The sequence below is a fragment of the Sesamum indicum genome, linkage group LG14, assembly GCF_000512975.1.
Source record: "Sesamum indicum cultivar Zhongzhi No. 13 linkage group LG14, S_indicum_v1.0, whole genome shotgun sequence".
In the NCBI taxonomy this organism is placed as follows: domain Eukaryota; kingdom Viridiplantae; phylum Streptophyta; class Magnoliopsida; order Lamiales; family Pedaliaceae; genus Sesamum; species Sesamum indicum.
The window spans coordinates 1,327,810-1,341,422 of NC_026158.1; the positions used below are offsets into that span (position 1 = coordinate 1,327,810).

At 39.0% G+C, this 13,613-nt stretch overlaps 2 protein-coding genes across 3 annotated transcripts; one reads left to right on the forward strand and one right to left on the reverse strand.

Moving 5' to 3' along the window:
• Positions 345 to 8,648, forward strand: LOC105176706 (DNA polymerase I B, chloroplastic/mitochondrial). Its single transcript, XM_011099599.2, has 13 exons — positions 345 to 670; positions 983 to 1,373; positions 1,489 to 1,950; positions 2,055 to 2,246; positions 2,378 to 3,051; positions 3,638 to 4,085; positions 4,884 to 4,979; positions 5,841 to 5,933; positions 6,015 to 6,209; positions 7,031 to 7,123; positions 7,201 to 7,413; positions 7,518 to 7,607; positions 8,170 to 8,648. Exons 1-13 carry the CDS (start codon positions 540 to 542, stop codon positions 8,329 to 8,331), a joined length of 3,240 nt encoding a protein of 1,079 aa, XP_011097901.1. The 5' UTR covers positions 345 to 539; the 3' UTR covers positions 8,332 to 8,648.
• On the reverse strand, positions 8,911 to 13,305 carry LOC105176707 (microtubule-associated protein TORTIFOLIA1). Of its 2 annotated transcripts, none has more exons than XM_011099601.2 (6): positions 12,256 to 13,305; positions 11,618 to 11,809; positions 11,383 to 11,485; positions 10,741 to 11,249; positions 9,758 to 10,633; positions 8,911 to 9,372 (listed from the first exon to the last, which is right to left on the reverse strand). In XM_011099601.2, exons 1-6 carry the CDS (start codon positions 12,973 to 12,975, stop codon positions 9,175 to 9,177), a joined length of 2,598 nt encoding a protein of 865 aa, XP_011097903.1. In that variant the 5' UTR covers positions 12,976 to 13,305; the 3' UTR covers positions 8,911 to 9,174. The 2 variants fall into 2 exon arrangements, with proteins under 2 accessions (XP_011097903.1, XP_011097902.1); XM_011099600.2 differs by having other exon boundaries at positions 10,741 to 11,282.

Genomic DNA, 13,613 nt, shown 5'->3' on the forward strand with positions numbered 1-13,613 from the left:
ACATAGACATTTATCTGCTTTACAAAAGTACAAATGCAACCCCTAATATTATTATTGTAGTTACAATTACACCCTTAAACAAACAACTCCTGGAAATTTTTACATTAACACCCATAAGGGGGTGCGGCAATAGTTTAGCACAAAATAAAAAATATTTATATATTTTGACCTAATTTCAAAAAGCGTCGAAATTTATTTGGTGTGGTTTACTTTTATCCCAAAGAAAAAGGGTAAGGGGGAAAGAGAATTTCTATTTTTTATTTTTAAAATTTTAAATGTGTAATGACAAGAATACCCCGGTGTTACAAAGAATTACAGGAATGCAAAAAGAAGGATTGCTCCCCCCTTCCGCCACTTCGACACTCCCCGACAAACAGCCGATAAACCCCTGTAAAACCCTCTTATTTACAGCCGCTAGTTAACCCTTGAAGATTTTTTTTCCCTCTTTTTTTTTTCCCAAAAGATTTATCAAGACGGCAGCTCTTGGCAGTATTGTTATTAACAGCACTAGCAATAAGCTGGGCAGAGTTTCAGCAGCTATGGCTAAAATGGGGTTCTCTGCTCAGGCTACCCCTTTTCGGGCTTCCTCTTTTTGCCCGCCGTACTTCCGGTTTTGCCGTTCCTGTACGCAGTTTTACTCATTTTCTTCTTCGAGCAGAGTCTCATGCAGGTTCCGCTTCTTTCTAATTCATTGAGCTTTAGACTGTTTTTGAGGTGTTATGGTTATTTTTCACTTGCCCATTTGTTGTGTGTGTGGAGTTTGCTAAAAGGTTTTTGGCTTCTTGAGCATAAACCCTGAGGGTTTTTCTTTTTGCTTCGAAGTTTGTATGTTGTTAGGAAATATAGGGGCTAGGGGCTTGGGAATGAGTAGTATTCTTGTGTTAGTGTGGAAAGATGGAATCTTGCTGCAATGTCTTTGGTTGTAGACCACATAATCAGTCGAGCTGCCGTGTTTTGACATTCTGCCTGTACTATTTTTCAGGTTGGAAGATAGAGCGCCCCAGAGTGCAAATGGTCTCTTATCTGACAGGATTCTCAGTTCCGATTCAATTGAGTTAAACCAAAGATCGAGTTACAGTACATATCAGCACAATGAAAGTCAAATGCTTTATAGACAAAGAAACAATTATGCATCTTCTCAGTGGGAAAAGCCTTTGGTTTATAGAAGGGTGGACAGGAGAGTGGAAGATAATAGAGAAGTTTCGTATGGATTATATCCTCCAGGACATACTGCAGAAGCCTGGGGTAGAGCTACCGAAGAGTGTAGACAGAACAAGGAACTATTTGCGTATAGAAATAATGCATCTGCAAATCTTAAAACACTTACAGAAGAAGATGTTGCAGGAAAAGCCAAGTCTGGGAGAAGAAACATAGTATGATATTCTTAAAACTGGCAAAGCTTAGAAGTTGCATTTTTCATAAAGATTCACTATTTTTAACAACTATCGCATAGAACTTCTTGTCATGGAAAAATTATCTATTTTGCAGTATGAAAGAGAAGGGAGTGGATTACGCAGGGCAGAGAAGGAATATACTCAAAGTGGTGGAGACCATGGGCTTCGTGTTTCCCATAACCAAATGTCTCTGGTTCAAGCGGGATGTAGCACAGTGTCAGACACAAATGATGCTGATAAAAAGATAGTGTTTGACAGCTGTTCAGTAAAGAAAGGTGTTCTCCCCAACGGATTGGAAAATAAGGGACGAAAAGGTTCCATAACCAACAAGGTCAAAAAAGAAGCTAAACCTGCTGCCAAAAAGACTGTTTTAAGTGATACTGTTAGTGAACCTCTAAGTGAGAAAATCACTGCTTCTGGAGGCACAGAGCTTCATGAGAGGCTTAGTCAGGTCTATGACACGGTTCTTGTGGTTGATAGCATCCCAGCAGCTAGGCAAGTAGTCAGTAAGCTCACGAATGAATACAAAAATCTCATTCACGCATGTGATACAGAGGCATGTATTGACTTCTTGTAAACTGATAATATGTTTCATAGCCATACCTGTGGAATTTTAAGCCACTTCTTACCTTTTCCCTTTCTGATTGCTGATAATCACAGGTGGCAAACATTGATGTTAAAGAAGAAACACCAGTTGACCATGGAGAAATTATTTGTTTTAGCATATATTCTGGTCCAGAGGCTGATTTTGGTGATGGAAAGTCCTGTATCTGGGTCGATGTGCTCGATGGAGGTGGAAAGGATCTTCTGAAAGAGTTTGCTCCATTTTTTGAAGACCCTTCCATTAAAAAAGTAAATGATTTTACTGTTGATGATTACTGGTTGGATATATCTTTTCTCCATCTTAATGAGAGCATTTGGCTGGAGTAGTTAAGAGCTCGGTTAGATATCACTATAATCAATTTCCTTGTGTGTTTTTGTAGGTGTGGCACAATTATAGCTTTGATAATCATGTAATAGAGAATTACGGACTTAAAGTTTCTGGTTTCTATGCTGATACCATGCACATGGCTCGATTATGGAATTCCTCTAGGCGAACAGAGGGGGGGTATTCTCTAGAAGCACTCACTGGTGATTCTCAGATCATGTCTGATGCTAAGAAAGGCCCTGGTGAGAAGGTGATTGGAAAAGTATCAATGAAGAACATATTTGGCAGGAAAAAATTGAAGAAAGATGGATCAGAGGGAAAACTGATCACCATTCCTCCTGTTGAAGAGCTACAACGAGTTGAGAGAAAATTATGGATTTCTTATTCTGCTTTAGATTCAATAAGCACATTGAGGCTTTACGAAAGTTTGGAGAAGAAACTAAGGAAAACCCCCTGGAGTGTTGATGGACATTCCAAAGGATCAATGTTTGATAACTATGTAAAATATTTGCAGCCATTTGGTGAGCTTCTTGTAAAAATGGAGACAGAGGGAATGCTGGTTGATCGTTTATATCTTGCTGAGATTGAAAAGGTGGCTAAAGCTGAGCAGCAGGTTGCAGCTGATAGATTTCGCAAATGGGCATCAAAGTATTGCCCTGATGCAAAATACATGAATGTGGGAAGTGATGCACAGTTGCGGCAGTTATTTTTTGGTGGTGTACAGAACAGGTGAAATCAGCGTTCTTAATAAAGAATCTTAAGTTGACTGGGGCCTTTGTTTAGTGTAACAAGCATCATTTTGATCATACATTCTGTGCATGAGAATTTGGTGGGAAATGCAATTACTTCAACTTTCTTTTTTGACCATTATCCTCATTTGGCTTCTATGCACAAGCATTTCTGTTGCTTTTCCTAGGAGCCTGGCAAGGGGTTTTTGGATGGCAAATCCAAAGTGCTCAAAGTGTACATGTCATGTTGAGCACAAATGGGGCCAATGATGTGTTCTCTTTCGCAATATAGCTGTGCATGAGTTTTAAAGGAACCATGATATGTTTATTTAGCCCTCAGCAAAGAGTTTCTCAAAAGTGGAATTGTAATTGGGTTGTGTTACTATTCCAAAGCTATAAAAAATTACAAACTAAATCTTCTTTTTGGGAATTAAGACATTATTCAGGGAGTTTTTATTCTGCAGCTTCGGTCAATGGATAAGTTTCATGCATAATTGCAATCACTTCATCCAGTAGGCTGCAATTACTAACTTTTTTCACATTTTAGTTCATGTATACATTTATACATTATTATTTTCCATCTACAGCAAGGACCAAAATGAGTTTCTTCCAGTGGAGAAAGATTTTAAAGTTCCCAACGTAGATAATATAATTGAGGAAGGCAAGAAGAATCCGACGAAATATCGAAAAATCATATTGCGCAAGCCTGATGGTGTTAACATTGAAACGGATAAATACACTGCAAGTGGTTGGCCTTCTGTTAGTGGAGATGTTTTAAAAAATCTTGCTGGGAAGGTGTCTGCTGACTTTGACTTCCTGGATGAAGACAATGATGAAGAACTGCCTGAAAATGTGACTCATAAATCTTCTGACAAAAACACAGCAGGTCTAGGTATAGATACGTCTGCTTGTGGAGCAGCTTACTCAGCATTTGGTGGTGGACAAGCAGGAATTGAGGCTTGTCATGCCATTGCTGCTTTATGTGAAGTTTGTTCAATAGACTCCTTAATATCCAATTTTATTCTCCCTTTACAGGTTAGTTTCTGTTACACTTACCTGGTACATGATTAGATTGCTGGTTACATCCACAAATGTATATATATGGCGTTCGTTTCTGACTTTCGTTTTACACACACATATACAATGATTGATCCAGGATTCTGACTTTTGTTTTGCTGCTTTTCCTTTCTTTTCTTGGCTGGGGTCGGGCACGGAGCAGATATTTTCAGGTTTTTAAAGTTTCAGTCTTTAGAAAGATACCAAAGAGACATTTATCCTAAATATGATATTTTGAGGGAAATTCTTATGATCTATTACACTATAATTTGTTCTGTGCAACGCTATTATGCACTATTTTATGTGTGAAATTTTTCTAGGGAGTTTGAAAAGCCTTTTCTATATGGTGATTATCTTTAGTTGTTACACCTCACCTCGATAATGATATATGCGATATTCTATTAGATTTTTCTTTAAATATGCTTGCTGGTAGCCCATAAAAGTTATCATTTAAGATCTCTAAGAAATGTTCTATCTTCAGTGCATGCAGACAATGCATTTACTTTGTCACCACCTCTAACTGTTTAAACTTGAAACTTAAGATTCACATATGATACTGTCGGTTTTAGTGTTGATTCTGCTTTCTCTACTGTTGTATGTTTCTCATGCTTCTGTCTTTCATTGCCAGAGATTGCCTTGCTCTGGGACCTGTTACCTTTCAGTTTCTGAATATTGAACATACCTTTCTCTAACTTTAGGTGGAGAAGAATTTATTATTAGGACAGAGGAAGACAGAGTTCTAATATTTTTAACTTCGTATTTGATTTTCCAACTCAGGGCAATCATATTTCAGGCAAGAATGGGAGAATCCATTGTTCTTTGAATATTAACACTGAAACCGGACGGTTATCTGCAAGAAGACCTAATTTGCAGGTACTTCAATCTCTTATTTTCCAGTACTTAAAGTCTGCTTATGTGTGCTCTGGACAAATTAACTTGAAACTCCAACTGCATATGAATGATGGCACTTAATTATCCTAGTTCCTTGGAATTGTTATTTGGCGGAATAGTTACTTTCTCATTGAACTCCTCTTTGCGAAAACAATTTTTATCCTTCAGAATGTCACAGAGGAGTACCGAGATAAATCTGTTGCTGATTACCAGCAAGAGTGATAAATTTGGTGACATGCCTTTTATTTGGCCCCTAGGCTTGCAGTGTGAGGGGTGAAGGAGGTGGCAAGTGATCTTTTTCCCTCTGAGAGTTGGTAGTTTGAATTTTCAATCTAGTTCTCTTAATTAATATAATAGATTCAACAGTCCTTGCAAGGCTTGTAAACCTGTCAGTTTGTTATCCTAAGATGTTTTGGTCACTACTACCAGAGTAAAATTTTTCGTAAAATAAGCTGATGTGATTTGATGAAATTTTGTGTCTACTGCTGAACTTTTTGGCTTTGAGGTTGTAAATTTAGGAGAGGTGGTGGTGGTGGATATGGTTCAGGGGGTGGGAACGGCTGGGGGGGGGGGGGGGGGGGGGAAGAAGAAGAAGAGCAAAGATACAAGAGTAGAATAGATGCATGTATATCTGGGCATATTGTCTCAACAAGTGTTATTTTATTGCTCAAATCAAGTGATGCTTTATTGGAGGATTTATTGCCTGAACAACTCTAGACTGATTCTTAAGACTTGTGTGTTCGGTTGAAAACAACCTAATACGACCAGGAAGCATTAGTTCAAAATATTTTTCTTTAAATGAATTTGGTTTTGAGCTATAATAATTTTGTTTCTGAAATCCAGAACCAACCAGCACTGGAGAAAGATCGTTACAAGATTCGGCAGGCATTTATAGCTGCACCTGGCAACTCTCTGATAGTAGCTGATTATGGACAAGTAATGACTTGAGTCCTCCTGAACTATACATTTCTCTTTATGTTTTGTTTTGTTTGTGATGAAATGTGTTTTCACAATCAGTTAGAACTTAGGATTCTTGCACATCTGGCAAACTGTAAGAGCATGTTAGATGCTTTTAAAGCTGGTGGTGATTTCCACTCGAGGACTGCTATGAATATGTATCCACATATTCGTGAAGCTGTTGAGCGAAAAGATGTGCTTCTTGAGTGGCATCCTCAACCTGGGGAAGATAAACCTCCAGTGCCCTTGCTAAAGGTTTGCTCTCTAATCTTTCCCTTAGTGTTTATCATCCTTTGTAGGAACAGCACCTGTTCAGTATCAGCAACTTAATTATGTGTCATTTCAGTTTAGGTAAGTATAGAATTTTGCTTGAAACGAAATTGAATTAGAACATCTTGGAGGCTGGATACAAACAAAAAGATGGATATTAAGGTGTGAAAATCCTGAATTTTTAAGGATCATATGACCACAACGGAATTGTCGATGCTAAACATATATCAGTTGTCTTCTTATAACAAAACTCTCAGGATGTGCATATAGATGAGTTTACTCTACAGAATCACTTAATTTTGCCAGGTTTCCCATTAGAACTTTTAAAATTTTAGCACGGGTATATTCTTCCCTTCACCTTCACTTCCCGTTCCCTGTCATCTACTGTGAACCACAATAACAATTGCTGAGAACTACATATTTTTATTGACAATATGCGCTTCTATCATATTGGAGATGGTATATTAATGAAAATCTAATGGAACGATCAGCCTATCTGTTACAAGTAGTGGTATGGCGGCTAAGCATGGCATGGTTCATTGGATGAATAAACCATTGAATTTTGCTCTACATCTCCTATTTAGCTATCTAATAATTAGTGAATGATATGAGTTATACATTAATAAATGAGCAACAAGATGAACTACATGGTGGGATCAAATCTGAATAAGCAGAAAATTCGGCCCTCTTTTGACACTTGTCCTACTTAGAAAATGACATCAAGTTTTTGTTGGGTTGCTTCATGAATGAAATGCTTCTACCTTGACTAACCATATCTTTTTGGATTGTTTTAATAATAATTTCAGGATGCTTTTGCTTCTGAAAGAAGGAAGGCAAAGATGCTCAACTTTTCCATTGCATATGGAAAAACTACTGTGGGACTCGCTCGCGATTGGAAGGTACATTAGTTTCTGTTGACTTTTCACGTGCTAGATGAATTTTTATACAATTTATGTGATGCTATCTGTGTTCTCAGGTTTCTCGTGAGGAAGCTCAGGAAACAGTGGACCGCTGGTACAGTGACAGACAAGAAGTGTTGTCTTGGCAGGAACAGCGTAAGAAAGAAGCGCGTAAATATCGATCTGTTCACACGTTGCTAGGACGTGCTCGCCACTTCCCATCTCTAAAGAATGCCAGCTCTGCTCATAGAGCTCACATTGAACGTGCTGCAATAAATACCCCAGTACAGGTCCGTCTTTCCTGTTACCTTTGATTTGTCCATGTGTTTTGCTGTCAAAATCTGTTGGCATTCTTACATGCTGACGTTGTTCTAACTTAAACAAAATGTGGCAGGGAAGTGCTGCAGATGTCGCCATGTGCGCCATGTTGCAAATATCAAAGAATGCACGTCTCAAGGAGCTAGGGTGGAGACTTCTATTACAGGTCAATTTGGCTTCCTGCCTTCCCCTCAAACAACACCCCTAATTTATAAAATTGGTGAAACAAAAGGATTGCTCCACTGTATGTCAACTCGCATTTTGCACTTCGTATCTTCTTTCTCAGATATATCATTGGTGCTTGTGCTCATGTTATTCACATTGGCATCAATCAGACACTCACATTTTTGTTCACCATCAGCCACTTATTAGATCAAAGAAACCTTGTAATATTCTTTATGAGCTGGTTACCTTAGATTTGAAGTTGCAGCTTTCGCAACCTAAACTGTTTGCTTGCACGACCCAAAAGAGAAGTTGCTTGCACTTCGTATCTTCTTTCTCAGATATATCATTGGTGCTTGTGCTCATGTTATTCACATTGGCATCAATCAGACACTCACATTTTTGTTCACTATCAGCCACTTATTAGATCAAAGAAACCTTGTAATATTCTTTATGAGCTGGTTACCTTAGATTTGAAGTTGCAGCTTTCGCAACCTAAACTGTTTGCTTGCACGACCCAAAAGAGACAGGAATCAACTGATGACAGTTCTGTTGTATTCAAACAGGTTCATGATGAAGTGATCCTAGAAGGGCCGACAGAATCGGCTGAGGAGGCCAAGGCTATAGTGGTTGACTGCATGGAGAAGCCATTTGATGGGAAAAATTTTCTTAGAGTTGATTTAGCTGTCGATGCCAAATGCGCTCAAAACTGGTATTCTGCCAAGTAGACAAATGCTCATTCCTTTGTATCGACTGTACAACGTCGCCCTGTGCCTTGACAGACGTATCTGATCACGTTTCTCCGCATCTGGCTTGAAAGTTTCCTGATTTTGGGGTTGTGGGGGTGATGATGGCGGGACATCTTACGAGATGAGGTCCTTTAGCTGTATATAAGGTGAAAACCTTACCGTATACATTCTATGCTACAAATGTCGGCTTTATTTTTTATTTTTATTTTTTTTAGTCGTGTGATTACTAATGGAAGTGTACTGTTCTGATAGAGCAGCAACAATGTCTAATTTAACAAGAATTCCGGTTTTCGAAATTCCAGCTACCTTCTGTTTGTTTGTCAGATAGATGAATAGAGTAAAACATATGTTAGGTTAAAAATTAAGTATTAATATAAAAAAAAATATTCTTTATGTAACAAGTTTTAATGGTAATTTTGTTAAAACTACCGTAGAAACTACCGGTCGGGGTTTTGAGAAGAATATAGTATTTGACTGGAAGTTAGTATTTACACGTCTTTGAAGTACAACAAGGCAATAACAAATGCAAGAATGAAACTCAACTTTGAGAAGAACTGGTTTAATTAGTAACAGAGTATATTGTACAATGTAACTTCTTTACAATGTCTGGAGCAAGACATTACAAGATTAGACCAAAAAGGAAGGTAGACCATTAAATAATATATCTTTGTCATATCAATTGTTCTTTTTTCTCATTTTCGTTGTAAAAAAAAAAATCGAAAACCAAACAAAACACAAGCTCAAACAAACTAAAAAGAAAAGGGAAATCTTTGACAGCTCCAGGAGTAACAATAATATGAAGTAAAACTTTGGTCAGGGCAGCTATTTCTCAAAATGTTGCACATCAATTTCCCAGGCTGATGCAAGCTGAAGTAATAGTTGGTCTGGAGCTGATCCTTCCCAGTCCTCAGCTAGGGCTATTGATGAAGACGCTTCATGCAAATTAAGCAAAATCTCCCTTTTTACTTCCATTGGAATGCCCAGAACGTCGGGGCCATTTTCCATAACGATATCTGTCATCTACGATCAGGAAGGAAAACAATGTCAAGAGAGACAAATGTATCCGGGTATAATGTGATTACTTACTTTACATAGATACCGAGCAATAAAAAGTGGCTTTTGAGTATTGGAATGAGAAATGAACCAACACTAATCACTTGCACATGGAATTATGGATAATACATTTTATGTTCAAGATCTAGTTATTAGATGTTGTCGGTGTGCATGTTAAAAGATAATCAGTTTAACTCCCAAACATTCTGTTCTAGACTGGTAATTTGCACATGAACAATTCTACTGTAAGTTGACAGATACTAGTATCTTCTGAATTGTGAATGGCTCGACAGAATAGTAACTCCAAAGGAAGCAAACTGACAAGCAGGAGTATTAATGCAAAAGACTTTACCTGTTGAACCCAATATAAGCACACGTCAAAGAAGTTCTCCTCCATGAGCAATTGTGAAATAGCATTGAGAAGTTCACTTGCTACCTCATTTGAGAGTTGATCGATAACCGGCCCTGATCTGTCCATGAGCTTTACAAGCAAGAGATCCTCCCCAGTGGACAAGACTTCAGCAAAAGCAGAATCCATGTCTCCAACATGAAGTGCATCCATTGCATTGCTCCAAGAAGTCCAAACCGGGTCACGATCTTGCACGGCTCCATCATCTCCTAATGCTTCAGCAGTCATTTCAGGTATAGCTACTCGACCACTCCGAGCGACTCCATTGTCTTCACCAGCTACTCGAATAGCTTCCAAGGTAGCTTCATCCACAGAAGCTTGCCAGACACTTCTTGCAGAAGGTCCCTCACCAAACCTAAGGGCCCCGCCTCCTTTTTCCCAAGCTTTCCTGCTGCCAACCTGATCATCCTCAGTTTCTGATTTACCAAACCTAATATCTATAGGGCCGCCACCAGCAGCTCTCCGCGAGCTCATATGTCCATTTCTACCATATGCATGGTAGTCCCAAGCATCTGGATCAGATCTCCAAGAAGGGCCCCTAGACTTCATCCCTGAGGCAACACCATCAAATGCAGCAAACCTTTCCACAAAGTGCATACGCCCATCACTGCCTCTTCCTAGCTTGCCACTGGAATAGTCAGGAAAGCCATTGTACTTGTTGAGAGACCTGTTAGAAGATCCCTCAAACCCAACCATAGTACTACCACCCCTTCTACATGATATTGATAAACTTCGTGCCATGTCTTCAACAACTCTCTCGAGTCCCAGCACCCGATCTTCTAGGGTCATCATGCTATCATGAGAACCACCCATAAAGTCCTGAAGTCCGAAAAAATTGTTAGTGAAATGCAAATGAATTCTAGGGTCAACATGCTGTCATGAGATCGGCTCATAAAGTCCTTGGGCACAAATAGAATAAAGAATACCTGCAACATATTCATGAGATGAGCCTGTTGCCTCTCCAGCAGCAACAATTGTCTCTGAATAGCCAACCAATTTCCTTTATTATTCATAGATCCCTCAGATTGACCAGAAGTTCTGGAAAAATCGGGATAAGTGCCGCATGAGTTTCTCTGATTATGATCACCATTAGTTACCCTCTCCATGCTTTCATATTTAAGCCTAGTGTTCTCACTTGGATCAGCATTTGATTCAGACCCTTCCTCATTTTGTGAATTTGAAGGATTGACGCATCTACGAGGAAGAATCACTTCTACAGGCACTGAAACTCTGGTCTCTAGTTTCTGGAAGAACTCAGGGTTCAATTCTTTGTCAGTTAATGCTGGTGCCTTCTTTTTCAATTTCCCAACAGCCTTGTCCCAAAAGTCATTTCCCTTGCCTTTAAGATTAGGATCAGTGGGAGATGATCCAGAGGATGAATCCTTCACTGATTTTTCACTTTCCCTATCATCAGGATTTGGAACATCCTTCCTATCTGATGGATCAGTAGAATCAGAAGCATCACCATCTGAAGGTTTCAGCATTATAACATCATGCATGTAAGGAGGGCAATCAAGAATTACTATTGCATGCGAATTGAAATGTTTGACATCTGATCCAATGCCTACCATGAGATGAAGCTTTATGCTCATCTGAAGATCCATCTCCTTTTCCTGCAATTTTCTTCCAGAGCTGCAAAGCCTCGCTCATACTCTCTCTAACAGGTTTTACCTGAAAAATGCTTAATATCAATTTTAGTTAACTACTGATATACATAACAAAATATTCCTCAACTAAGTCTGCTCTTCTGTTAATTCTATAATCATCATTTAAGTGCAAGCTGAATACTGTTTCCATATGTACCTTGTCAAATCGACAAGCCTCAAGTGCATTCAATGTGGAAGTAGCTCCTTCTGCTGTTATGTTACCAGTGTTCAAAGATAACACACTTAATGTGTCAGCTGCAGCCTTCCTAGTTGCCCAATCCAAACTGCTAAGACACCCATGAATACTTTGCAGCAATGGTTCCAAACTTTGTGGTGTGATTGCTCCTACCTGCAGCAGTATGTAAACCATATAGACCTCAAAAACGGAAAACCCTTAAACATAGGAGGATCCTAGGTTCACATCATAGTCATCTTGTTGTCTCCACTATTTTGTTAAATCATATATGACATAGCTTCCTTAGCAAATATAGAAAAACGCTGCCTCAAGCTTTCCATCAACTTTGCAAGAATCAATATGAGCTATGTAAACCATTGGGGAAATGAATCAAGATTCAACGTCTCACCCTCAATTTGGCATCACCTAAAGTATCATGAAAAGTCAACACAGCATCGTCAAGTTTGGTATGACTTCTGATTAAGATTTGACTAAGTTTTCTTCATAAATGCTAAAAACTAGATTTTCCAACTTATAGATCATTCAAAAGGCTAAACAATGTCAAATTCGAACATCAACTAAGAGTACCATTACTTAAAGCATCTGCATTGCAGACAAACCTGTGACAAACTCGACACAACATGCAACATTGAAGCCTTCGCCATGAAGTTGGGACTATTCAAATACTTACAAACCCTGGTACAAAGTTTCTGAAAAGTAATCAAAGGAGGGTCAGAAGCGCATTCCACCATCTTAGCCAAACACATTGCGGCCCCGCCTTGAGCAGCCTTGTTGTTCTCACTCATCACTTCAAACAACGGCTTCAGAAACAGAGAAACGACGCTGTCCCCTCCATTACCGCCCTTCAAGTACAACCCTGCAAGCGAGCCAATAGCGTCGCGGCACGATTCCCGGACCAGCGAATCAGAGTCCTTAAGCCTCTTGACAATGTGGGCAATGATTTTGGTGAGGTGGGCGGCGGCAGCGTCGGTGTGGGTGGCGCAGAGGGTGGCGAGGAGGCGGACGCCCTCCTTCTTCAACGAGGGCTTGGGGTCGTTGGCGGCATCGTAGAGACAGTTAAGGAGCATGGAAACGCCGTCGCTAGAGAGGGATTGGATGATCTTCTCGAGGTCTTCGACGGCGATCTGGTGGGTGTCGCGGTCGGCGAGCTTGTTGAGGGAAGTAAGAATCCGCTGCTTCAATTCGACCATGGCCAAATGGGACGAGACTGAAGATGAAGAAGAAGCGGAGGATGATCTTGAATGCGGTGCAGTTTGGTTGGGGGGTTTTGAGGGTTTTGTGGATCTCTGGGAACCCATTGTCGATTCTTGAGCAGGCATTGGCGTGATGACAAGTACAAACGCAACGTATGCAGAGGGTGGGAGATTCTTTTGAAATTGGAGAAAGATGAAGCAAAACAATGAGATGAATTTGAATTAACTTTTTTTCTGAATTGAAGGGATTCAAGAATCTTGAGAGAAAGCGTGAGAAGTAAGGAATGGAGGATGAATGGAAATGGGGTTTACTGAAATTGAAAGGAAAATGTGAGGTGAGTTGGAAAGCGGAGGGAGATCTGTGAAGGCAGAGAGAGTGGAACTCCTGTAAACTCCCACCTCCCCAACCCCCATTTTCCAGGTACAGACCTCTCTTTAGTGTTTTCTATGTTTCAAGATTTGGGGAAATAACAAAACATATATGATGTTTGTTATTATTATTATTAAGGCAAATTTTCATCGAATTTATTATAATTATAATTATAATTTTTTTATTTAAAAATTATAATTATTTTTTATATTTAATAAAATTATATAATTTTTAGACAAAAGCTGAAAATTATCAATTTTGCACTTGTTGTATTTTTCTTTATAAAAAATGGGAAAAAGTGAATGGAAAAATATTAAGAATTACAAAAAAAAACCCATTTAATTTATAAGAAATTTCAAAAAATAAGTAAAATTATAATTTATAATCTATAATA